General features: G+C 45.6%; 2 protein-coding genes and 1 long non-coding RNA gene across 4 annotated transcripts; 1 reads left to right on the plus strand and 2 right to left on the minus strand.

Moving 5' to 3' along the window:
• Positions 1-181: 181 nt before the first annotated feature.
• LOC308181424 (zinc finger CCCH domain-containing protein 11A-like) lies at positions 182-3,762 on the minus strand. The gene is made up of 5 exons (XM_080564727.1): positions 3,641-3,762; positions 2,996-3,115; positions 2,407-2,487; positions 1,880-1,990; positions 182-1,141 (listed from the first exon to the last, which is right to left on the minus strand). Exons 1-5 carry the CDS (start codon positions 3,726-3,728, stop codon positions 1,062-1,064), a joined length of 480 nt encoding a protein of 159 aa, XP_080420853.1. The 5' UTR covers positions 3,729-3,762; the 3' UTR covers positions 182-1,061.
• LOC308181425 (zinc finger CCCH domain-containing protein 11A-like) lies at positions 3,345-24,290 on the minus strand. 2 transcript variants are annotated; one of them, XM_080564729.1, is made up of 5 exons: positions 24,169-24,290; positions 23,523-23,642; positions 22,934-23,014; positions 22,407-22,517; positions 3,345-5,734 (listed from the first exon to the last, which is right to left on the minus strand). In XM_080564729.1, the coding sequence occupies exons 1-5, from the start codon at positions 24,254-24,256 to the stop codon at positions 5,706-5,708; spliced, it is 429 nt and encodes a 142-aa protein (XP_080420855.1). In that variant the 5' UTR covers positions 24,257-24,290; the 3' UTR covers positions 3,345-5,705. The 2 variants fall into 2 exon arrangements, with proteins under 2 accessions (XP_080420855.1, XP_080420854.1); XM_080564728.1 differs by lacking the exon at positions 3,345-5,734 and adding an exon at positions 20,691-21,668.
• LOC308181428 lies at positions 4,404-25,661 on the plus strand. Its single transcript, XR_013941460.1, has 2 exons — positions 4,404-4,536; positions 23,778-25,661. It is a non-coding gene; the product is annotated as an uncharacterized lncRNA (long non-coding RNA).
• Positions 25,662-25,962: the final 301 nt, after the last annotated feature.

The following is a 25,962-nucleotide window of genomic DNA, read 5'->3' on the forward strand; positions in this document are numbered from 1 at the left end:
AAAATTTGTCACAGTACTAAGGAAAACTAAGCCTGAGTGTTCCCAATAACGCATCTTAGGACAATAGCCTAACATTCTCCTCCTCCTCTGAGCCACTTGTTGTATTTTGAAGACCAGCCCTATCCAGAGAGAGTTGCTACACAGAAATGCTAGTTTACTTGATTACTTTTCCAGACTGCATTTCAAATTCCTGCTCCCGGCAGTGGCTCTATTCTAATTGTATATGATGGTTCACAGAAGCAGCTTAAAACCTTGACAAGGCACAAGCGGAAAATAAACACACACCTAGAGCCAGATTTCTGATAGTGGCTGTCAGAAGAGCTTCAGCACTCGAGCAAGAGGAATCAGTTCTTTGTTTTCATTTGAATTCCTTTTTAGGGCTGTATGAAAACGGTCTAAGTTCACGGAAAGGAAGAAGGAGAAAGTATATTTAATAGCCAGTTGTTACCTTTCGCAGTACTAGTCCGTTGAGAAGGTAATCCTAGCCTCTCCTTCACAGACTTGGGAACTTGAACTGCAAAACAGAAAAAGACCAAATTAGGGAGGCTGCATAAACGTCAACTTTGTGTTCACATTCAAAAACAAGGCAGGAAAGGTAACTTTGAATCCCGGTGATTAAGACCTCAGCCAACATGCAAAAAGAAACATCGCAGGAAAAGGACAAACAGAAAGCCTAACTACAAAACCCGTGAATCACATCCAGATGCCTGTTTAGTAGCTGTACCTCTCTTTGGTGCTTTGTCAGCATTTCCCGGAACCTCCACCTTCTTCCCCAGCCTTTCAGCAAGGCTGCGCTTCACCGGAAGGGCGCTTACATCAGCTTCAGACAGAGAAAACAAGGAATATTTTAAGAACATTTCTTTGCAGGAAGATTTGAGAACAGTCAACCACAAGCTTCTATTTTTCAAGCATATTTTCATAAAATTGCCTTTCAGCTGCTAAATGGTTTTTTTGCCATTTCTGCAGTCAACACAGATCTCCACTGCAATGCATTTTCCTCTCATACGTCAAAAATACTCTTCAATGCAGTCATATAGAGAAGGCGGCACCTAAATAACAGCTCATAAAAAGTTCTTACCCACGGAGGCTTTCCGTTTTCCTTGTTTCTCAGCAAGATCTAGTCGAACCACAGGTTCCTCCCCTAAAACAAAAGTAAAATTTTTCTATTTCATAGAAACCAGTAGCCAATAGAAATAGTATACTGTTAGCCCATGTCCAAAAAAAAACCAGCAAGGTACTGTTTTGACAGCTAAACCACACAAACTCATATTTCAACTATAATTAACTTAGAAAAAGTATCCATAGTCTCAGTGTTTGCCTCAAATTCCAGCTGAATGTAGTCGAGAATGAATCTGAGTCTGCTTGACAGCTATACTTTGTGCAGAACAGAGCTGCATAAGCAAGCAGAATATTATTAGGTACAAATGCTGAGAAATATTCCTTTCTAAGGTGAATGTCTATGAGTAGAAGTACTTCTTCACTTCTTTCCCTTTCAAAGGAATTTGCACAACTCTAAACAATATAATTTATACACAGACTCCTATCGCACTACTGTCCACACGTGCCACTGTCAGCCTCTTTAAAGCTTCAGAAATTGCTTCTTACATAGCACTGTCCTCTAGAGCTCTTTCTTCTCGTTACTCTCCTGTTTTTCAGTTATCCCCCTATTTGCATACTGACACATTTTTTTCTTTCTCCTGCTACTGCACTTAACCTGAGCACCAAAGCTTTCCAGTACAACCAGGGACTTTCAGCATAAAAGCATGTTTTGAACAGAAGGCGGCAGCACCAGGAGGCTAACAGGGGTGAATTGCCTTCCTTCTTGCTTAACCTTCCAGTTTAGGAGTAATGAAATCAAAACAAAAGCATGAATTATTACCTTCCTCTGTAGACAGTGTCACAGTTCTCACCACTGTCCGGACATTTTCCTTTTCCGGAGCAGGAAAAATCATAGAATCGACGGGAGGAAGAGAAGATCTTGAAGGACCTTCTGCTCAGAGCAAGCAAAACATAAGGAAGTTTACCAAACAGAAAAAACTATCACGAAGAACAAAAAACTTTAATTATTCATTACTGTCAAACATACAGTGACCAGAGCATGCAAATAAGAGAGGTGACTAGTTTGCCTCTGGTTGCCCTTGGAATTCCCATCTAGAATACCAGCTGGCTGAGAATCAGGTTGCTCGATGCCCCCAGCTAAACATGGAAGTCTATCCCTCAAGCAGCTCCCAGCCACCATCACCTGCCATTCTGAAGCCAATCAAATTTCACTTCTTTGGCAAAATAGTTGGATTCACCAAAGCATAGCCAGCTACCCGGTATTACTGGAAGAGGTTTTTTTTGAAAGAAAAATCATCACACAGGATGAAGGTGAACCGGGTAAGGAAGCAGGGAATATTAACTCACCACCGTGTCTCTTAGTTTTTTCCTTCATTTTCTGCAATTTGATTTCTTCAAGTGTTTTTATTCCAAAATTCAGACCGTCCTCTGAAAACAGAAAACAGTTAATGAGACTAAGGCTTAGAGGCACTCACTGAGGACCACAGATCCTCAGGCTTCTTAGTGCTCAGGAACTTTCAGAAGTATTTAGAATAAAGCCTGTCAACACTCCTCACAAGTGAAACAACCATAGAATCAATGGCATTTTGCCCCTCCTTTCACCCTTCAGGGTAAAAACTGTAGTTTTAATTTTAATCCATTTACGTGATATTAGATCCCTCTATCGTTAGATATGGCTTTCAACAGTGGTTGCCAGGCTGCACGTGCAGCCATTTAAACTCCATGCTGTGACCCTGTTTTGTTCTCCAAAAGGAAAGAAAAGCAGTTCAACTTTCTGACCCAATGGGCACATGATGGTATCAGGGAGAAATGAGATCATGGAAATAACCGAGTCCATTCAGCACCCCTACATTCTGTTGTGTTTTTACGCCACATTGCTTTTGAGTTAATTGTCAAGTTATCCTGCCGATTTATCCTACTACAGGTGCTGGAATACCTTGTTTAGCAGTAGTAGCACTGGCTTTCCGAGTGGAAATCATCCGTAATCCATTTTGGCCTTCCTCAGCTGGTTGCTGGACGGGAGTTTTAGTTTCTTCTCCTTCCGCAGAAAGCTGGTCTGAAGGGGAAAAATCTATTCAGTTATGCATAGGCCAGATTGTTCGTGATTATGTAGCTCATGCAATGACACTTCAGTCCATGGTTCCTATAAAAAAGTTGTTTTTTTTTTGTTTTTTTTTTTTTTTAATACAGCTACACTGACCTGATGAACTCGTAAGTAGACTACCCTAGGACAAAACATCTAGGACTCTAGATTCTCTCTGCAGCTTTAACTACTACACGACATATTACTCTTCAGACAAAAAAAAAGGAATTTCCTTCCTAGTTTCACATAGAGCTTTACACAACAGACCAGCTAAAGCCAAGAGTGGTTCTAAGCTTTCCTCCAACATTTCAGGTTCTGTCCACTGACTGCCAGACAAAGCCACCAGTGACCTGAGCGGACTGCCTGCCCTATCGCTAGTCAGACCTCAGGTCATCTGTGATTTATACATTCATTTACAGCACAAATTCCTTCCAAGAACCAAAGACTTACACAATCATTTACAGCACAAATTCCTTCCAGGAACCAAACCATGCTCACCATCATCATCTTCATCATCATCTGCAGCATTGATTACAACTGGAGGGTGTGTAGGGCTTGGGACATTTTCCGAGTTTTCCACTTTCATCACCCGCCTTAGCTATGGAGAGGGATTGGACTGGACAGAAAGTTTGTTTTGCTGCAGTGACATCTGAGCCACTTTCAAATCATCGTCCGCGGACTCAGGCGGACTTGGCAGTGTAGCTAGAGGAAGAGGAGGATCATCAGTAATATGGCAGTTTAAAACTTTGACCACAATGCACGAAGATGGTAGCTAAGGCAGATAACCTGCACAGGCAATGAATGCAGCATCTCCTTTTGCCCATCCCGCCACTGTTTACACCGTGAACAATGACTTGCCTTCAAACAACAACACATCTCCCTGCCACCCAGCAGAAGACGAAACAACAGAAAGCAAACTGCAAGGCAAATATCACACAAAGCAGAGAGAAGCTGAGCATGAAAGCAGAAAACAAATACCAGCAGTACAGCAGCAGTACACTCGGTTTAGCTGACCACCTAGGACTGCAGACCTTTTCCTGCACTCACAAATGAACGGTTACCTGATGTCTCCTACACTATTGGCACCCACTAAGTAATATGCAAAATTAATTCTTCAATACTTAAAGAAAAAGGACCTAAACTCACTCTTGCTTGGTGGTAAGAAGACGCCATCGATGTAACGTCCCTTTGCGTGATGAAAAGCACAGTTGGCTTTCTGACAGCCTACTGGCTGCTTCTCCCAGTAGCAGGGAATCTCAGCGCGCTTTTTCTGAAGACAGAAAGAAAGACAAGCTCGTGATAACATGCACCTAAGGTTTGCAAAGAGATGCACAGTTCCAGGTCACGACAGCGATAGGGCTGTCACAATACAGTGCTGAAACATCATTCCAAAGGTCAGTTTATCACGGAAGTATAGTATTTCCGGGCATATTCACAAAGTTTGCAGAAGCTGTAACCACTATGCACGTTTAGCCTTGTCATCATTCAGTTTGAGAAGACAGGCACTCTCAGACATCAGTTTAGGGTGGGTTAAACTAATACACCCAGGATTATACTAGGATTATTCAGAGGGAAAAAGAACATCTTAAATTGCCTACGTTAACTCTATCCAGAACTACTTCTCGGAGACATCGTTCTTCTGCACCTTTAACTTTCCCCACTGCTTCCTAGCCCAGGCAGCTAGAACAGCATTATCTGAAGGACTCCGGGACACAAGAGACCTGATAGATCATTATCAAGCCTGCTCTCAGGAGGCTAGTACAGCCTGTTTATTACCCCCCTGCTCCAGCAGGTTTTAGCAGTCTAGTTAGCGGTTATTCTGCATCTGTTGAGAAAATACTGTCGGCGTCTAATAAAAGAAAATCTTGCTAAGACATACCTAAGGCATTGATTTTATTTCCCTCTCCTTCCTCCCACCCCCTCCCCTGCTAACAGAAACCAGTGTAATTCCAAAGCAAAGGACTCTGTCCTGCAAAAGCACAATCAGCACACCTACAGCACTGAAAAATGCTTTTGTTGATTTATTTTGAGAACACATCTTTAGGCACTCACATCGATTTCCATGTGTCTGAATCGGCAGACATTCCTGAAACAACGACCCTCCTGCCACAGCGTGCAGACTGTCTCGTTCCCCAGAGCAGCTTCACAGTGGCGGAAGGAACAGTTGTCTCCCTGTAACCAAAAGGAAACCAACAAGGAAAATATAGTACAGCCTCAAAAACGTCCATGCTACTGCCTCAGGTTGCTACGATTGAATTCAGAATCTATCTGGTTATCACGTTAACCAAAGACCAGTGTGCCTCCTCCTCCTACTCTACCCCTTCCTGAAAAAAAAAGAAAAAAAAAAAAAAACAACAAAAAAACAAAGCAAAGCAAAGCAAAAGAAACCCAGCCATACCTTGGTACAGGTAGAATAGAAATAGAAGTAGCAATCGTCTCCTTGTTTAGACATGCCGACAAGTTCTGATAACAAGCTCGGGTTCTCTCCACAGGGACTTCCTCTGCTCTTGGAGAGAGCTGTCTTCACCCTTGCTTGGGCTGAAAGTCTTCCACTGGCTTGTGATCAGTGAAATCTTCTTTTTAAAAGTAACCCTAAACAAAGTACCAACAAGTGAAAAATAATGAGTAACAAGCATTTTTCCAGCTTTCTTCTGTTCATCAAATTAGTCTCTTGAGGAGAGCAATGCCTTGAAATCAGCTGTTACGGGAACTAACACAATATTAAACTAAAGTTCTGTAAAGCTGCCAGGAGCTTTGTCAGCAAGTGTTCTCTTCCACGTCCTCAATAATATGCCTTGGAGCACATCCGGAAGCCTGAAAAGGGAGTCACTTCTTCAAAAACCACCTGATCATACATGCAAGGCAATGATCAACTATGGCTACGAGTAACTTCTACAGAACGCAGTATGACGCATTAAATAGCACGTTCCAGTCACTGTGGGTCTTCGAGTTCACCTACCTGGACAACCTCAGCAAAGTTATCGATCTTCAAAGACTTCCAGTTAACTTCTCCTGGAGGCCGAACCAACACTGAATCCGTGAATTAATGATAAAGGGGTAGGAAGAATTTGCCTCCTCACTTTGCCAAGGGAGCCTCTCATCCACAATTCAAACATAGGATGTGCTTTTAAACAGCTTATAACTAATGGAGGAAGCAAGTCCATCTGAACACTCTCTCAGACTGGAGACAGCCAGGGTTAGTTAGCTCTTCAAAAAATAAAAACCAAAAAAAAAAAACACCACAAAACAAAACAAAAACAAAAAAACCCAGTGCATTTAGAGATGAACTCGTGATTCAAAGTGGCTGCAAAAATGAGGCTCCATCTTCCACAGCCAGAAAATTTGACTTTTTTTTTTTTTTTTTTAATTCAAAATTCAGTATGTTCCAATCTCTGGTCTTCAAGATTTCTTCACCTATTAAGAAAACACTAAAACCTTTCCCCGTCTTTATTACCTGTACAGCAAAAAACACACCAGTGCACAGAAATACACAAATGTGCATATGCATACACACATATGTGTTTAGACACACACACGAGGAGTGAGTGATAGAAAGTTAGCGAGAGCGACAGTGGAAATCAGAAGTTTTGCCTTTTTGACACAGAGAGCGCGTAAAAACTCTCTCATTTTGAGGGAACTAGAAAAAAATGGAGGATCTACCAAATATTTTGATGAGTATGCCTTCGAGGCCAATGCTTTATACCATGAGTGATCTGGGGGCCAGCACACAAATATGCATACATATGTATCACACAGTATCACGGATTTCTAGGTTGGAAGAGACCTCAAGATCATCGAGTCCAACCTCCGACCTAACACTAAGTACTCCACTAAACCATATCGCTAAGCTCTACATCTAAACGTCTTTTAAAGACCTCCAGGGATGGTGACTCCACCACCTCCCTGGGCAGCCCGTTCCAATGCTTAATAACCCTTTCGGTAAAGAAGTACTTCCTAACATCCAACCTAAAACTCCCCTGTCGCAACTTTCGCCCATTCCCCCTCGTCCTGTCACCAGGCACGTAGGAGAACAGACCAACCCCCACCTCTTTACAGCCTCCTTTAAGGTAACTGTAGAGAGCGATAAGGTCGCCCCTGAGCCTCCTCTTCTCCAGGCTGAACAAGCCCAGCTCCCTCAGCCGCTCCTCGTAAGACTTGTTCTCCAGACCCCTCACCAGCTTGGTCGCCCTTCTCTGGACTCGCTCGAGCACGTCCATGTCCTTCCTGTAGCGAGGGGCCCAAAACTGAACACAGTACTCAAGGTGCGGCCTCACCAGAGCCGAGTACAGGGGGACAATCACTTCCCTAGACCTGCTGGCCACACTGCTTCTTATACAGGCCAGGATGCTGTTGGCCTTCTTGGCCACCTGGGCACACTGCTGGCTCATATTCAGCCGACTGTCAACCAACACTCCCAGGTCCTTCTCGGCCAGGCAGCTTTCCAGCCACTCATCTCCCAGCCTGTAGCTCTGCTTGGGGTTGTTGCGCCCCAGGTGCAGGACCCGGCACTTGGCCTTGTTGATCTTCATACAGTTGACCTCAGCCCATCGCTCCAGCCTATCCAGATCAAATATGTACATGCATACAGGATAAACATATCTATACACACAAGCGTGCACAGTATATGTCGTATGGTATCCATATCGAGAACAACTCGTAGCCCTGATCAGACACGTAGAGTTGCAATCAATTAACAGCAGGAAGACAGCAGATCAAGGATACAGCAAGCTTTGAGAGGCAGGGCAATGCTCACTTTGCCAGTGGCATGGCTGCATGATACCAAGAATTTTGAATTAGTTTGATTTTTTGGAAGCAATTTGTTTTCTTTCTGCGCTGTAGCAAATACCACAGGTTTGCCATCACGTGCTGTTCCCTAATCCATATATCCATCATCATCCATTGCTGCAAGATCATGAAAGGTTAGAAAAGATGACTTAGGTCCAATTTAACAGCCAATGATTTTTCAATGACCAGAGCTGCAACAGATTTTATTTAGCCACAAGCAGGTTTTTTTTTTCTGATGTGAAGTCAGATATTTTGATTTTTTTTTAAGACACTAAATGTCATAAAACCTGCAACCAGACCAGATAAAGTTCAAATTAGAGTGATTCTGAAGCCTTTCATTAAAATGCTGCACATTTCTGTGCAAATTATTTCTGACTCTTCTGGACAAAAGCGGATGAAATAGTTCTTACAAATTAATAATAAAAGGTTGGAACCTTTTACTCACACAAACACTAGTGAATTTTCCAGGAAGTATTATTTTGGCAGGGAATTTTCCCAAATCTAAAGTAAAGAGGGAAAAAGTTGGGTTCCCGTATTAGTTGTTGGTTTTGACTGCTTGACAAAGGGAATAAAAACAGTAGTTAAGTGCAAGGTTTCCTTCTCTTCTTTAGTATTGAGAGGAATCGTCACTTCTGACCTTTAGCACCTTCAGAAACACACTTAGTGCCATGCAGATTCCTCTGCATCTACTTCTAAAAATTACTGGTGCTCCTTAGCATGGAAGTTGGACTTGAAATCTTTCCCAGACTGAGCTCTTTTGAATGCCCAAGGAGCTCATCATTTTGCTTGTTGCCTTCCATTTTCCTGAACAGACCCAGAACGCTGTTCAGGATATGAATGGATCTGGTCTAAGGAATGGGAAGAAAGCAAAAACCAAGGATACCTCACAGCCCTAAATGCCATAAAAAGCAGTCTCATTTTAAAAAAGATCTCTAAAGCTTTTTTTTTTTTTTTTTCTCCTTGTTGTGACCCTGCTTTTTTAATCACCCAGCATCAGCCTTGCTGCAAAACAGTCTCCGCTGATTTACCTGCTTGTTAAAGCACCCCACAGGCTGCAAGTGTTGTGTGCTAGGTGTCAAATTATATTTAACGGTGCATAGGTAAACCATTCATCTTCCCATGGTCAAAGCACAGAAGAGCCTCCTGCTAACACAGCTCATCCTTGCTGTAACTGCTTTTAAACCTATTTGTTGGTAAGAAAAGAGCTCAGTACACCACCTTCACAGGGCAAAAATTCACATGGAAGAGCAGAAAAACCCAGAAGTGCTTCCTGAACTTCACGTTACCAACAGCACCATCGGATTTAGATCCTTGCCTGGCATCCAGGATGCACGGCCTGCAAGCACTGCTGCGATGTGGAAGTGCCAAGGCAGGTTTTTGGCCTGCCCTAAAACACTTTTTTTTTTTTTTCTTTTACAAACAATACAAAGAGTGTGCCAGGTATGCTGTAATGCCCGTGTGCCAGGTCAATAGAGGATATCCAAACAACAGAGGCGCTTCTCCTAATTTCTGGCGTGAAAACACTTTCACAGCATTCTTTTCACGAAGAAACCCCTCTCTATCTTCTCCAATGCTCCAGGACCTGCTGCAGCTGCAGCGGCTGCGCTGGTACCAGCCGCATCTTTGACAAATCTTTTCAACGGTTCTGCTTTACCTCGGCACAGTTGAGGTCACTCCTCTTCCTCTTCCAGCTGAGGAAGCAGCTTGCGGGCTCTGCCACACGGTCGGTGCAGAAGCGAAAGCTGGGAACACAGCAGTCAAACTCTCACTGCTAACGAAGCCACCAGGGCAGAGGGCTGACACAGACCCGCCAGAGGCGAACCGTACCCGCTCTCCCTCCCGGCTGCGAGGCTCGCCACAGCAGCCCCGACCCGAAGCGCTCACAATGCTTTGCTTGGTGATGTCACCGATGAGTCAGAGTCCCCAGATGAGCATCTGCCTTGCCACTCTTTAATGTTGGTGTTGTTTTTTGGTTGGTTGCTTGCTTGCTTTTGAAACTTATGTAGGTTATGGTAAACCTTCAGGTAAACCACAGATCAATGGGGAAGAAGTCCCACACGAGGGAAGGCCGTGCATTTCTTCCAGGCAATGGCGCATTCTTTAACATGCTGCATTCGACAAAGAAGCTCTCTCCATTTTGCGCAGTGGCAACAGGCACGACTGCAACACACGCACGTGTAGGCAGCACCTGCAGGTCCCAAACCGTTAACCAATTTTTAGATAGCACCAATTTTTTATGTAGTTGCTTTCCCTTCATCCATAACCCCTTTTTTCCTTTCTTTATATCGGGTGGCTCTCCTCCATTGTTCTGTCATTTTACTCCCCAGTGTCTGAGCAGGCACTGGGAATCGTTTCCAGAGGAAGGGTACTGCTGAAGCTACAACATTTACTCTCAGGGAAAAGAGAGTATGTGAAAGAATACATACTTCCTTTCTTTTTCCTGTTGTTTTTTTTTTTAAATCTCTGAAATCAACGCTGCGGCCTGGCAGCAAATAACTATGGGAGTAATGATGATTCCTCATCCTCACTGTAACGTTGTAGTTAATGTCATAAAGAAGCAATTTCCCCAGGCAGTGGCCATTTGAGATGGGAAGGGGCAGTAAGAGGAAGTTTTCCTTAGACTAGCTCTTCCCCCAGAACACCTCGCCATCCAGCAACAAATTCAATTCACCTGCTCCGCCTGATCAGTCAAACGCGCGTCCGACTCCAGCACACGTCACAGCGGTGGTTCTGACGTGGTTTGAGAATCACCTATCCGCAGAATATCTCGGGTTTGTACACTCAAATAACGCAGTCTTTTCCAAATAAGGCCCAGAGCTCACACTCCGAGTGCAGCCTAACAGCACCAGAGGGCCGGTAGGCTAAACATTCCCATCCTGGCAACAGGACTGACCCGGGCAACAGTAAGCATCCCTTCTGCACTTTCGTCGTGAACATCAACATAAGGAAACAGAGACCTCCTCGATCCAAGTTTGAAGAAACAAACACAAAGGTCACCCAAGCGGGTTGTTTTCAGCAAACTAACGGAGAAATTAAGGTGACAACCGCGTGCATCCAGAGTTAGTCAGATCCCGAAGGCAGTTCCTTTGGGAAACGCAGGAGCAGCGCGCCAGATGACGGCTACCTTACAGCGCACCCCTCAGAGGCACTGCTACGAAAGGAAGGCAGAAGGTTGGAACTCAAAATAACTCGCAAGGCGCCCGTTAAGGGGGAAGCTTTAATTTCCTGAGCAGAACCTCCCCCCTGAAGGCAGCCCAGGGACTCTTTGCTTCCCTAGGGAGACGGCAGGGACGGGGCAGGGCGGTGGGATGGAGGGACACAGGGCCAGATGGACGGCCAGACGGCCGGATGGATGGACAGACGGACGGCCAGACGGCCCAAAAGGCCTGAGCAAGGGCTGAGGAGCGGGAGGGAAGGGCAGGGCGAGGGGAAGGGGAAGGGCGGCCCTGGGCCTGACAGGGCACCTTGGGCCTAACCCCGGGCAGCAGCTCCCCATCTCACAGGGCCCACGGGGGGCTGCCTGTAACAGGAGATGCGGGCAGGTAAATTTTACAAGCACTGCATCACAAATACCCTGCAACACCTGAACTATTCACTGGGACAGCCTCCTTCCTCACCTCCTGAAAGCTCCAGCTGGCAAACCAAGGACAAAATGAAAGGCAGATGTGGAGGACCTCGTAAGATACTGTTTTGTTCCCTACGTGCCCACTGCTGGTGACACGTAATGCCTCCTGTTCCCAAACGACATCGGCACGTTACATCTTTACTACATGCTGAAAGGAACTCAGCAACTTGAACACAACTTAGAATTACCCATCCCGGCAGCAGGCTGTCCAGCTGAAGCTGCTTTAGCCAATCAAGTGTGTCACGCTGCCCCTCAAAGGTTTCTTCCTGGGAACGTCTGCTGTGACACTCCTGACGTATTACTTCTCGGAATGGCAGAACTGCGCTGGGTAGGCCCCACAGCAAGACTCGTATTTCTGTCCTTCCCTTTCAGGAAAGGATCTCCCACCTTGAATTTATTAATTTTCATGATGATGATACACAAATTGAAGTTTTGAAAAACTGAATGCTGATTAACAGATTTCTAGCACAGCCTGTGCATCAAAATTCATTTCTCTCCATTTAGGTAATCTTAGTTTCTGAGTTACAGTTACAGTCAAAATTTTTCTTCTTCGATTTTTTTCTTTTTCTTTTTTTTTTTTTTTTTTTTTTTTGTGATCAGAAAAACGAGGGGACTGGCTGTCCCAAGTCAGCCGGGGAACTTCTCTTTGGTCGATGCATCAAGCAACTCAGCTCTCTTGGGGAAACTTAAATAGAAAAGACAGATCTCCAAACGGATAAAAAAAATAAATCAAATGATAAAAACCCAACCGACACATCTGATACCCCAGCTTATTGAACAGCACAAGGGTTTAATCTACAGGCTCTGTCCAAAGCAGCAAGAAGTGACAGATTTAATCCAAACCAGTTGCCCGCTCTCACTCTCTGATCTGGAGACGTTATTGGACAAGCATGCATAGCAGTAACACTTGTAAACACTGGGTTACTGCACCACAGCCCCAAATCCCTCACGGGCCCACTAAGATACTTTTACTGACTGATCCACAATAAACACTCCCAAAAAGATTCTCAACAAGCTAAACCCTGTTTAGAAAGAATCTGAGGAACCTGTCACTGCAGCAACAAAGGGCTGCAATTGTATGCAAAATCTCCAACACCCTCCTTAGCACCCTGCTAGCTCAAGGACTGTGTGGGGCTTCCGTGCCCTGAACGAGTCCACCCTGGCCACATAACGCAGATGTAATGGTCAAGAAAGCACATAGCGTTATCGAAACTTATCAGATCCACAGCAAAAGGAAAAGCCCACGCTTCTATATTTCTCCTCCTTCTCCATTCACAGAAGGAAGAGACTGAAAACAGGCAGATTTGTGGTTTACATTTACAGTTAATGTGAAAAATGGCTATTTGTGAAATACATCACGTATTGTTTCAAGCTACAAACAACTCGCTCCCACAAAGGAAAGACTTTTGACCTCAGCATGCAACCCCAGTTACAAATAACTTCCTATCTACCAGTGGGCCGCGTTCCCCTGGCACTCAGTCACTCCGCAGCACGGCAGCCACCTTTGTTCTAAGGATGGCAAATTCTACTTAGAAACGCTCTGTAGAAGAGTGATGTTGTCCCCTTTTAACACGATCCAGCCTGCAGCAAAGAGAAGGGAAAGAGGGGATTAGAGAGAGCCCAGAACCTGAGAATAATCTCGTGTTTTCAGAAAGTGTTTTGTGTGGTTGAGCAGGGTTTTGCCCATCATGCAGAGTGCAGGCCGCCTGGTATTACACGTTTCAAAGACCAGAACTGGTCTCAGGCAGGGACAGATTCTCCTTCATCCAGCAAAATCAGCAGCTCAAAAATCATCAGGGACAGAGATGTAGCCAGGAATTGCTCACTGAACTTCAACAGCAAGGCTCGTCACACGGTTGGTACGTCTCAGTGCTGCTACCTAGAAGGCTCACCCGGGCAGGTTTCAGACCGCGCGTCACTCGGGTTGCACAGACACACGACACACCCAGCTGTTTCCTTGATTTTGCCTTGGAGTGAATCTCCTCTGCGTCATCCAGCGCCAAATTCACGTACTCGTCAAAGCCCTAGAAATCGGCAACAGTGGCAATTAGTTCAGCAACAACACGAACCATCGTCAGCTGTGCTGACCCAGGCTGGACAACGAAGACTAATTGTTAGAGAAGCACGATTTCTTTTTTCCCTTGGGCTAGTTTTTCTTGACAAGAAAAAATAGGATTGTGAATGAGGGAAAACAAACTAACGATGTAACGTGGGGTCGTGCTGACACTCACGATGATGCAGCCTTCTATCCGCACGTTCACTTGCTCAGCCACACCTGGATCCTCGAGCTCTGCAGAACGAAGGAGGAGAGTAAATTGGAACACAAACACCGCGAGCAGTTTTGTTCTCTCTCGTGTGTTCAGAAATACCCGCTAACCATAGCCGCTAGAGCTCCCAAAAACTCCAAGGAGCAACTCTCAGGGGCAGTTTCAATTAACAGTCTGACATTTTAGAGTCTTATATGACTGGGTGAATACTACACGTTTGCTGAAGGACACGTTTCCAGTCACAAGGGAACACTCCTGCACGCCCGGCTGCACGATCCCACTCCCGTTAACACGAGGGGGAAACGCCGGGCTGCGCAGCAGCTCCTTGTACCCACCAGCACGCCGCACAGCTCTCCATTCCCCACAAACCTGCCCCGAGCAACGGGTGGGAGCCGAAAACTCAGCGAGGGAGATCCCCGGACCCTCCCCGCTCCCCCCACCCCCTCCAAATCCCCATCCCCATCCCCTCCCCGTCCTCTCCCCGCGCTACTCACGCTCTGCAGGTAGCGGAAGATGAGGTTCTGGGGCACTGCGTGAAGGGCTCAGCACGGGGACAAGAGCTCCAGGCCCGGGACAAGGCCTCAAGACAAGGCCTCAAACCCTGCAACGAGGCCCCAGGGCCCCGGGACAAGGCCTCAAGGTCCGGGCCGAGACCCCTGAGGCCCGGGCCGCCCCCCACCCGCTCCCCCGTCGCTCCCCGGCCGCAGGAAGGCTACGATGGGCTGCACCATCACCGTCTGCACCTTCTGGTCCTGCCCGCGGTACGCCATGGCTGCCGCCGCCTCGCTGCTCCCGCCGCCCCTGCTGGGCCGCCTCCGGAAGCCCCTGAGGCCGGGCGGGAGCGCACAAGGGACGCTGGGATGCTGGAGGAGCGTGGGGGGGCCGCTCTAGCAGGCCGGGAGGACCGCGTCTCTATGGTCGCAGGCAGGAGTCCCTGCGCCAGCTTTATGGGTGAGCAGCGAGGCTGGGGGGGGGAGGGGGGCAAGACAGCCTTAAATAAAATACAAATATAAAAAGTGTTATAAATGGCTGTTATAAATCCAAATAGGATTACAATCAAAGTTTACAATTTATTAAACGAATAGAGGCAAGCAAGCAGCGCTGGGTGCGCCGGGAGTCTCTGCTCCCCCAGGACGCACACCTGTTACGTAAGGCGGCTGGTTTTGATGCTCCCAGGCTAATACATATTCATTACTACTTCGAGAAGAGGCAGGGTTATTAGAATTGGTTTCCGGAATCCGAAACCCCTCCCAGGGGCGCCTGCGTATCAGTCTCTGGTGGTCTCTCGGGGCTTGCTCGGGCTGAATGCTGGTTGTCTTCCTCCCAGGCTTTTGTCCTTCAATTGTCCTTCATCTCCCCCTTCCTCCTCGTTTGGGAGCCTCTGCGCCGGATTTCAGAAACTCTAGCAACATCCCCTGCAGTAGTCAGCACTTTTCCCTAAAAACCCCTTTGTTCTCTTATCACCTAGACCCGGGCCTCGATGTTAACCCTTCAAATCCCTTAGTGACACGAATTGCTGGACCATTCCTTACAAAAGGAAGGATAAAATATGTAGAGGAGCAATGGCACACGCGAAAGCCCAGCGCCGCGGGCAGAGGCAGCGAAGGTTGACGGCAGAACAGTGCTCGGTTTGAACACGGAGAGGGAAAGCGAGGGGAAGGTGGCCGAAGCCGGCCGCAGTCTCTGAGCTCTCCTCCTCCTGATTGTTTTCTCTCAAAGACATTTCTGTCTGTGTGCGGGCACCCGGAGCCGGCAGAAGTCCCCGTGAAGTCCTTCGGCAGGACGGAGGGCTGCGTAGGCTCCAGTGAGAGAGGGAGTTAGGAGAATCTTATCAAGTAGAGATAGAGCGCTGACGGCATTAAACTAGGATGCTACTTAGTGTCTTTGCTAACTATGGTGCATTGTGCCAATTAACTAAAGCAAGAAGCCTTGGGCCCCTTACCAAGGTCAGTCTCCTAATAAGAGAGCGAGCCTATCTTAAGAAACTGGGAGAAACTGGTCCTGCAGGTGGACAAGAGCCAAGGAGCAACTGAGTCTGTGCAAAGACAAGAGGTCAACTAGCGGTGACGAGGAAGAGTCATCAATCTTCATGCCCACGACCTCCCGTGCTGCCCAGCGCTGAATAAACATACCTACTTTACAATCTCACTGATTGTGGAGTCCGTTTTCCGCAAGTCGCCAGCAGCGGTTTCTTCCGCAGAGGTTTTCCCAGAGCCGCTTCAAAGCTTCCCTCGCGGAGCTGGGGCGTCGCAGGGGGTCGTCAAAGCACGCACGTACACACACACACACACACACACACACACACAGGCGTTGTTGTCCAAACAGAAAGTATTTACAACAAATTCGACAAGCGGTTTTTCTCTGCCAGCAGCAAATGCCTGAGGGCCCCTACAGCTTCACAAATCATAGCACAAAGAGCCTAAAGTTCCTCTAAAATTTAGGGAAATAATTCAAAATAGATCTGCTAGGGGAAAACGATCACTGGCGGCAGGGTACACAATACACCCGAGCCTCAGCTCTCCTCCGCAGAGTCAGTGCCCACGCCCAAGTGCGACGCTGATGGCACCCGAACATTTGCTGTAGCAGGCAGCAGAGCCAGCAGCTCAGGGGAGCAATTTTAAAAACCAGGAGGCACTTAAACCAACCCTTAATTGACCCAGTTACTGCAGGAGAGTCCCGACTACTCGCCCTGGAGTCCTACTGTCACCAGCAAAAAGCACCAACCAAAGCTTGGGGGAACTTTGGTACAGCACAAGAGAAGGGAGTGGGGGTAGCGTAGCCGTATCGCAGAGCTGCTGCTTTTCACACCATTTTATCATCCCTGATAATTGAAAGTAAGGCCGGGTGGGCTGACCCCACCACCACCACTCCTGGCAGCATGTTTGGTCCACAACGCTAGAATAATTATTCTGCTCCCTCCCGCCCCTACAGCTTCATCATCTGAAAAGATTACAGTCAAAACAATGGCATACACAAATAAAAGTCAAGAGTTGACATAGTAACTCCGGGATTTGGGTATCAACTGTCCGAGAAATCAGAACACCCAGGCTTCACAATGTGCCCAACATCGAGCTGTGCCAAGGGGGGGCGGAAGGAAGAAGCTTTCCGTTTAAGCCTTCAGAGCATCGCTCCATCACTACGTCAATTCACAGCCACCACAGCGTGCCGATGGACATCTTTCTGTGCCAAAAGAAACAAGTGCTTTGTCCTCTTGATATCAAAGGTAGCCACCTATAGTTACGGAACCATGCACAAGACCTTAACTCTGACCAGCAGGGAAACTTAGGACAACTGAGTGCAGATCCTGCCAATTTCTACCAGTTCCAACTGTGCTTTAAGTCTCATTGCAAAGCCTCAGTTAGAAAAAGGATCACCTCGGGGTATCCAACAAGAAGAAGAGTTGGTTTTTTTTTGTTTTTTTTTTTTTTTTTAATATACCATAGGACTATGCAGTTCAATCATCAATCATCTTGGAAAGCTCAAGGAGGAGGTCATCCTCATCCTTCCCTGGGTCCAAGTCGAGCTCGGCTTCCAGTATGCCGTCTGAGAGTTCCCAAAGTAGCGTCTCTAAATCCTCGTCTACAGATACGGGCGCGTTGCCTGTGGAACTCAGCCGGCGTGTCCTTGCTTCTTCTAGCTGGGAAGAAGCTGAAGTCGAGCTTGAGAACTCCATTGGCTCCACAGATTCTGCCTGGCTTCCAAGATGTGCTTCAGGTCTTGGCAGAGCAAGGAAGAGAACAATCAGTATATGCCATTTCTTAACGGGAAATCCCTTTTCTGCAAACCGGCTCTTAAAACCGTAGCCAACCCCTCCTGCACTTCAATCTTACCCAGGGATTGTTATTCAATTAACCCAGGGCGACATTTAGAGCCCAATATATTAGCAGGTACATTTTTCAGTTTGGGGGTTTCTCTGTGAAGCCAGAGCACCTGGAGTCTAGCAAAGATGGTTCAATTGTTGTAGCAAGAGGCACTTTGCCACCTTGCTTAATTTTCCTGTAAAAATGTTAAGAAGTCTCCATCTGCAAATATCTGTTTGCTAAGTTAGTCATTTTTCCCACGGCACACTCAGCAGAGTTTGCTCCCCACTACAGGAAGCTGATCTGCAGCCATCACTTCCCTCTGCTCTCCCTGCACTCTTGTCACCTTGTATGTTTGTTCGGGTGGCATTCTTGAGGACCAAAAGGCAGAGGACACTACTCATCATTTATCACCTCACGAGGAAGTAGGAGAACTTCACCTCATCCTCATTTAGGTATTCAGACAGAGCAAGAAGTCACTGGAAAGCTGTACCGACTTGCAGCATTTAAAGAAAGTAAGTCTAATTAAGCATTCCTGCTAGCTGCTAGAAAGTCATTTCACGTGACTTATTCCTCTGATGGATTTGGGCTTTAATTATCTCAGAACCCTCCTTTTTTCCCCACGTGTGACAGAACTTATGTTTCACTGGGGATATACACCGATTGAGAAAAAGAACAAGTTGTGGTCATCACCTGTTTTGGGGATTTTCTTCAAGTCTGGTGGCTGGGACGTGCTCCAGCGTGGCTGGAACAGCCTAGAAAGCAGCAAAACAGCATTTAGGACTCATGGGTAAAAGATTCCTTACTAGCTTTTTCCTCCATGCTGCTTCTCCTCTGGCATTGCGGAGCCTTAGCCAAAATACAAAACCAAGGTGCTCCTGAAGAAAGTTAATATTCACTTGGAGGTTACTAATGATCTTGTGTCTTTTAAGAACACAGCATTAATGGACAAAATCCTCCACACCAGAGAAATCACAGAATCACAGAGGACTAAGTAAATAGTGCCATTAATCTAATAAATATGGAAGGGTACTACAAGAATTCTGTAGGCAGCTACTGGATTTAAAAGGAAACAGAAAGCCTGTAGAACTTTTGAGTTTTCCATCTTTTCTCCTAGAGGAGGGTGTAAATTTTACAAGGGATCCATTTCTGCATTAGCCCCTGTCCTTACCATAGCTGCTTTTTTGGCTGGAGGTCCCATTGTGTCAGCGTCAGAGGCAGTCCGTGGCTTCACAGCTGCTACAGCAGAGGGAAAACTGCCAGGTGCCTTACGTTTCAGTGCCTTCTTCTTGGGGGAAGCGACTTTCCCATCCCAAGGCTTCGCAAACATGTTAAAGTTGGCTAGAGTAAAAGGAAGAGAGAACTGATACAGTCTTGCTCTGCCTCATGAAAAATCCACGTTCTCTTCCTCATTTCCACGGCCCGTCTACACAGTTAACTGTATTTGGCCAGCAGAATTACACTGCCATTGCCTGGATTCTCAGCAATATCTTCCACATAGTAAACTCCGTCTACCAACAATCCATACAAAGGAACAAAGGAACTGAATAGCTACAGTAAATCATAATCCAGGACGAGGGAAACTCAGACACAGAGCGATCCCAAGTGCAAGCAATACTCTAAGACGTTGTATGAAGTCTAGTAAGATTCACAAATGTTGACAGCTTTTGTATTTAAAGTCTTGCTCCCTCTAGGAAAGGAAAAGCAGCAGGTATAGTAAGACAAGAGAGTGTATGCAACTGTTGTACCAGCTTCCTCTCCCCTGCAGTGATGTCCCACAAAATCTATTAAGTTGTTCTACAAAATCCAAATTTGTAGAGTCATATTCTAGTCTCCCATTCCTGACCTAACATCTGGCTGGCAGGAGAAGAAACGAAAGAAAGCTGGGTACTTGTTTTCTTTGTGTGTTTATTTCCTCGTGTCCCATGAGACAGAGAGAAAGGCTACAATGTGCAGTGCATGCAGCCTTTAAGCCCTCCTTATCTCCCTCACACAATCTCATTTTACAAAGTTGATATAATCTTAACAACGAGGCCTTTGATCCTCTGTCATTTTTGACAGAAACTGGCCCCCCACATTAAGACGCTGAAGCATGCTTTACAAACACATACACGTGTCAAGTTAAGCAACACATGCCAAAGAGGAAGGTGAACTTGAACTCAACGCAGGGAGGACTTCATACCATAAACAGATGGCAGAAAAAAACAGAATACCAAAATTAGACTAAAAAGCCCCTCAATGTGTTAATTTTCTAGTGGGAAATACAGAATACCATCACGTAATTAACGAAAACAGACATGGTTGCATGTTCTGGCCCTTCTTTGCCTTTGAACTTTGCAGCCTTAAACTCTTTTATCCTCTGCATTGAAGGAAAAAGCAAAGCAGATCCTGAGCAAACGGAACTTGCTCAATATGGGAAGCACCTCACCGGGGCAGGTATTAAAGCATCTTATTACCTGATAGCTTTGTGTTCCATAACGATTTCTGCCCGGCTGGGGCAGGTCCAGGTTGTGCTGGGGGAGCTGGCACATTTTCTCCACTCTGCTGCATCCGCAGAGCTTTCTCGCGCTTTATTTCTTCCAGGGTTTTAACACGCACTTCTCCTTCTGGCTTGGCTTTACCTGCCGGCTCCTTCGACTGCACTTTGCTGGGCCCGGAAAGAGTGAGCACGCTCTGCTTCTTGGGCTCACCCTCAATTTTTGCCCCTGCGCTGGGATCTTTGGTTTTACCATGCCATTCAGCCTGGGCTTTGGCTTGACATTCTCGTCTCTGAAGAGCTCTCTCACGACGGATTTCCTCCAGTGTTTTCACATGGACCTCTCCCTTTGGCTTAGCAGCCTTCCCTGTCATCATCAAGAAATGAGAAGCGCCAACATTTAAAGAGAGTCCAACAATAGTTTAAGTCTCCAAAATTTGTCACAGTACTAAGGAAAACTAAGCCTGAGCGTTCCCAATAACGCATCTTAGGACAATAGCCTAACATTCTCCTCCTCCTCTGAGCCACTTGTTGTATTTTGAAGACCGGCCCTATCCAGAGAGAGTTGCTACACAGAAATGCTAGTTTACTTGATTACTTTTTCAGACTGCATTTCAAATTCCTGCTCCCGGCAGTGGCTCTATTCTAATTGTATATGATGGTTCACAGAAGCAGCTTAAAACCTTGACAAGGCACAAGCGGAAAATAAACACACACCTAGAGCCAGATTTCTGATAGTGGCTGTCAGAAGAGCTTCAGCACTCGAGCAAGAGGAATCAGTTCTTTGTTTTCATTTGAATTCCTTTTTAGGGCTGTATGAAAACGGTCTAAGTTCACGGAAAGGAAGAAGGAGAAAGTATATTTAATAGCCAGTTGTTACCTTTCGCAGTACTAGTCCGTTGAGAAGGTAATCCTAGCCTCTCCTTCACAGACTTGGGAACTTGAACTGCAAAACAGAAAAAGACCAAATTAGGGAGGCTGCATAAACGTCAACTTTGTGTTCACATTCAAAAACAAGGCAGGAAAGGTAACTTTGAATCCCGGTGATTAAGACCTCAGCCAACATGCAAAAAGAAACATCGCAGGAAAAGGACAAACAGAAAGCCTAACTACAAAACCCGTGAATCACATCCAGATGCCTGTTTAGTAGCTGTACCTCTCTTTGGTGCTTTGTCAGCATTTCCCGGAACCTCCACCTTCTTCCCCAGCCTTTCAGCAAGGCTGCGCTTCACCGGAAGGGCGCTTACATCAGCTTCAGACAGAGAAAACAAGGAATATTTTAAGAACATTTCTTTGCAGGAAGATTTGAGAACAGTCAACCACAAGCTTCTATTTTTCAAGCATATTTTCATAAAATTGCCTTTCAGCTGCTAAATGGTTTTTTTGCCATTTCTGCAGTCAACACAGATCTCCACTGCAACGCATTTTCCTCTCATACGTCAAAAATACTCTTCAATGCAGTCATATAGAGAAGGCGGCACCTAAATAACAGCTCATAAAAAGTTCTTACCCACGGAGGCTTTCCGTTTTCCTTGTTTCTCAGCAAGATCTAGTCGAACCACAGGTTCCTCCCCTAAAACAAAAGTAAAATTTTTCTATTTCATAGAAACCAGTAGCCAATAGAAATAGTATACTGTTAGCCCATGTCCAAAAAAAACCCAGCAAGGCACTGTTTTGACAGCTAAACCACACAAACTCATATTTCAACTATAATTAACTTAGAAAAAGTATCCATAGTCTCAGTGTTTGCCTCAAATTCCAGCTGAATGTAGTCGAGAATGAATCTGAGTCTGCTTGACAGCTATACTTTGTGCAGAACAGAGCTGCATAAGCAAGCAGAATATTATTAGGTACAAATGCTGAGAAATATTCCTTTCTAAGGTGAATGTCTATGGGTAGAAGTACTTCTTCACTTCTTTCCCTTTCAAAGGAATTTGCACAACTCTAAACAATATAATTTATACACAGACTCCTATCGCACTACTGTCCACACGTGCCACTGTCAGCCTCTTTAAAGCTTCAGAAATTGCTTCTTACATAGCACTGTCCTCTAGAGCTCTTTCTTCTCGTTACTCTCCTGTTTTTCAGTTATCCCCCTATTTGCATACTGACACATTTTTTTCTTTCTCCTGCTACTGCACTTAACCTGAGCACCAAAGCTTTCCAGTACAACCAGGGACTTTCAGCATAAAAGCATGTTTTGAACAGAAGGCGGCAGCACCAGGAGGCTAACAGGGGTGAATTGCCTTCCTTCTTGCTTAACCTTCCAGTTTAGGAGTAATGAAATCAAAACAAAAGCATGAATTATTACCTTCCTCTGTAGACAGTGTCACAGTTCTCACCACTGTCCGGACATTTTCCTTTTCCGGAGCAGGAAAAATCATAGAATCGACGGGAGGAAGAGAAGATCTTGAAGGACCTTCTGCTCAGAGCAAGCAAAACATAAGGAAGTTTACCAAACAGAAAAAACTATCACGAAGAACAAAAAACTTTAATTATTCATTACTGTCAAACATACAGTGACCAGAGCATGCAAATAAGAGAGGTGACTAGTTTGCCTCTGGTTGCCCTTGGAATTCCCATCTAGAATACCAGCTGGCTGAGAATCAGGTTGCTCGATGCCCCCAGCTAAACATGGAAGTCTATCCCTCAAGCAGCTCCCAGCCACCATCACCTGCCATTCTGAAGCCAATCAAATTTCACTTCTTTGGCAAAATAGTTGGATTCACCAAAGCATAGCCAGCTACCCGGTATTACTGGAAGAGGTTTTTTTTGAAAGAAAAATCATCACACAGGATGAAGGTGAACCGGGTAAGGAAGCAGGGAATATTAACTCACCACCGTGTCTCTTAGTTTTTTCCTTCATTTTCTGCAATTTGATTTCTTCAAGTGTTTTTATTCCAAAATTCAGACCGTCCTCTGAAAACAGAAAACAGTTAATGAGACTAAGGCTTAGAGGCACTCACTGAGGACCACAGATCCTCAGGCTTCTTAGTGCTCAGGAACTTTCAGAAGTATTTAGAATAAAGCCTGTCAACACTCCTCACAAGTGAAACAACCATAGAATCAATGGCATTTTGCCCCTCCTTTCACCCTTCAGGGTAAAAACTGTAGTTTTAATTTTAATCCATTTACGTGATATTAGATCCCTCTATCGTTAGATATGGCTTTCAACAGTGGTTGCCAGGCTGCACGTGCAGCCATTTAAACTCCATGCTGTGACCCTGTTTTGTTCTCCAAAAGGAAAGAAAAGCAGTTCAACTTTCTGACCCAATGGGCACATGATGGTATCAGGGAGAAATGAGATCATGGAAATAACCGAGTCCATTCAGCACCCCTACATTCTGTTGTGTTTTTACGCCACATTGCTTTTGAGTTAATTGTCAAGTTATCCTGCCGATTTATCCTACTACAGGTGCTGGAATACCTTGTTTAGCAGTAGTAGCACTGGCTTTCCGAGTGGAAATCATCCGTAATCCATTTTGGCCTTCCTCAGCTGGTTGCTGGACGGGAGTTTTAGTTTCTTCTCCTTCCGCAGAAAGCTGGTCTGAAGGGGAAAAATCTATTCAGTTATGCATAGGCCAGATTGTTCGTGATTATGTAGCTCATGCAATGACACTTCAGTCCATGGTTCCTATAAAAAAGTTGGGTTTTTTTTGTTTTTTTTTTTTTTTTAATACAGCTACACTGACCTGATGAACTCGTAAGTAGACTACCCTAGGACAAAACATCTAGGACTCTAGATTCTCTCTGCAGCTTTAACTACTACACGACATATTACTCTTCAGACAAAAAAAAAGGAATTTCCTTCCTAGTTTCACATAGAGCTTTACACAACAGACCAGCTAAAGCCAAGAGTGGTTCTAAGCTTTCCTCCAACATTTCAGGTTCTGTCCACTGACTGCCAGACAAAGCCACCAGTGACCTGAGCGGACTGCCTGCCCTATCGCTAGTCAGACCTCAGGTCATCTGTGATTTATACATTCATTTACAGCACAAATTCCTTCCAAGAACCAAAGACTTACACAATCATTTACAGCACAAATTCCTTCCAGGAACCAAACCATGCTCACCATCATCATCTTCATCATCATCTGCAGCATTGATTACAACTGGAGGGTGTGTAGGGCTTGGGACATTTTCCGAGTTTTCCACTTTCATCACCCGCCTTAGCTATGGAGAGGGATTGGACTGGACAGAAAGTTTGTTTTGCTGCAGTGACATCTGAGCCACTTTCAAATCATCGTCCGCGGACTCAGGCGGACTTGGCAGTGTAGCTAGAGGAAGAGGAGGATCATCAGTAATATGGCAGTTTAAAACTTTGACCACAATGCACGAAGATGGTAGCTAAGGCAGATAACCTGCACAGGCAATGAATGCAGCATCTCCTTTTGCCCATCCCGCCACTGTTTACACCGTGAACAATGACTTGCCTTCAAACAACAACACATCTCCCTGCCACCCAGCAGAAGACGAAACAACAGAAAGCAAACTGCAAGGCAAATATCACACAAAGCAGAGAGAAGCTGAGCATGAAAGCAGAAAACAAATACCAGCAGTACAGCAGCAGTACACTCGGTTTAGCTGACCACCTAGGACTGCAGACCTTTTCCTGCACTCACAAATGAACGGTTACCTGATGTCTCCTACACTATTGGCACCCACTAAGTAATATGCAAAATTAATTCTTCAATACTTAAAGAAAAAGGACCTAAACTCACTCTTGCTTGGTGGTAAGAAGACGCCATCGATGTAACGTCCCTTTGCGTGATGAAAAGCACAGTTGGCTTTCTGACAGCCTACTGGCTGCTTCTCCCAGTAGCAGGGAATCTCAGCGCGCTTTTTCTGAAGACAGAAAGAAAGACAAGCTCGTGATAACATGCACCTAAGGTTTGCAAAGAGATGCACAGTTCCAGGTCACGACAGCGATAGGGCTGTCACAATACAGTGCTGAAACATCATTCCAAAGGTCAGTTTATCACGGAAGTATAGTATTTCCGGGCATATTCACAAAGTTTGCAGAAGCTGTAACCACTATGCACGTTTAGCCTTGTCATCATTCAGTTTGAGAAGACAGGCACTCTCAGACATCAGTTTAGGGTGGGTTAAACTAATACACCCAGGATTATACTAGGATTATTCAGAGGGAAAAAGAACATCTTAAATTGCCTACGTTAACTCTATCCAGAACTACTTCTCGGAGACTTCGTTCTTCTGCACCTTTAACTTTCCCCACTGCTTCCTAGCCCAGGCAGCTAGAACAGCATTATCTGAAGGACTCCGGGACACAAGAGACCTGATAGATCATTATCAAGCCTGCTCTCAGGAGGCTAGTACAGCCTGTTTATTACCCCCCTGCTCCAGCAGCTTTTAGCAGTCTAGTTAGCGGTTATTCTGCATCTGTTGAGAAAATACTGTCGGCGTCTAATAAAAGAAAATCTTGCTAAGACATACCTAAGGCATTGATTTTATTTCCCTCTCCTTCCTCCCACCCCCTCCCCTGCTAACAGAAACCAGTGTAATTCCAAAGCAAAGGACTCTGTCCTGCAAAAGCACAATCAGCACACCTACAGCACTGAAAAATGCTTTTGTTGATTTATTTTGAGAACACATCTTTAGGCACTCACATCGATTTCCATGTGTCTGAATCGGCAGACATTCCTGAAACAACGACCCTCCTGCCACAGCGTGCAGACTGTCTCGTTCCCCAGAGCAGCTTCACAGTGGCGGAAGGAACAGTTGTCTCCCTGTAACCAAAAGGAAACCAACAAGGAAAATATAGTACAGCCTCAAAAACCTCCATGCTACTGCCTCAGGTTGCTACGATTGAATTCAGAATCTATCTGGTTATCACGTTAACCAAAGAC

This window comes from Anser brachyrhynchus, assembly GCF_964034855.1.
Source record: "Anser brachyrhynchus genome assembly, chromosome: 22".
NCBI lineage: Eukaryota > Metazoa > Chordata > Aves > Anseriformes > Anatidae > Anser > Anser brachyrhynchus.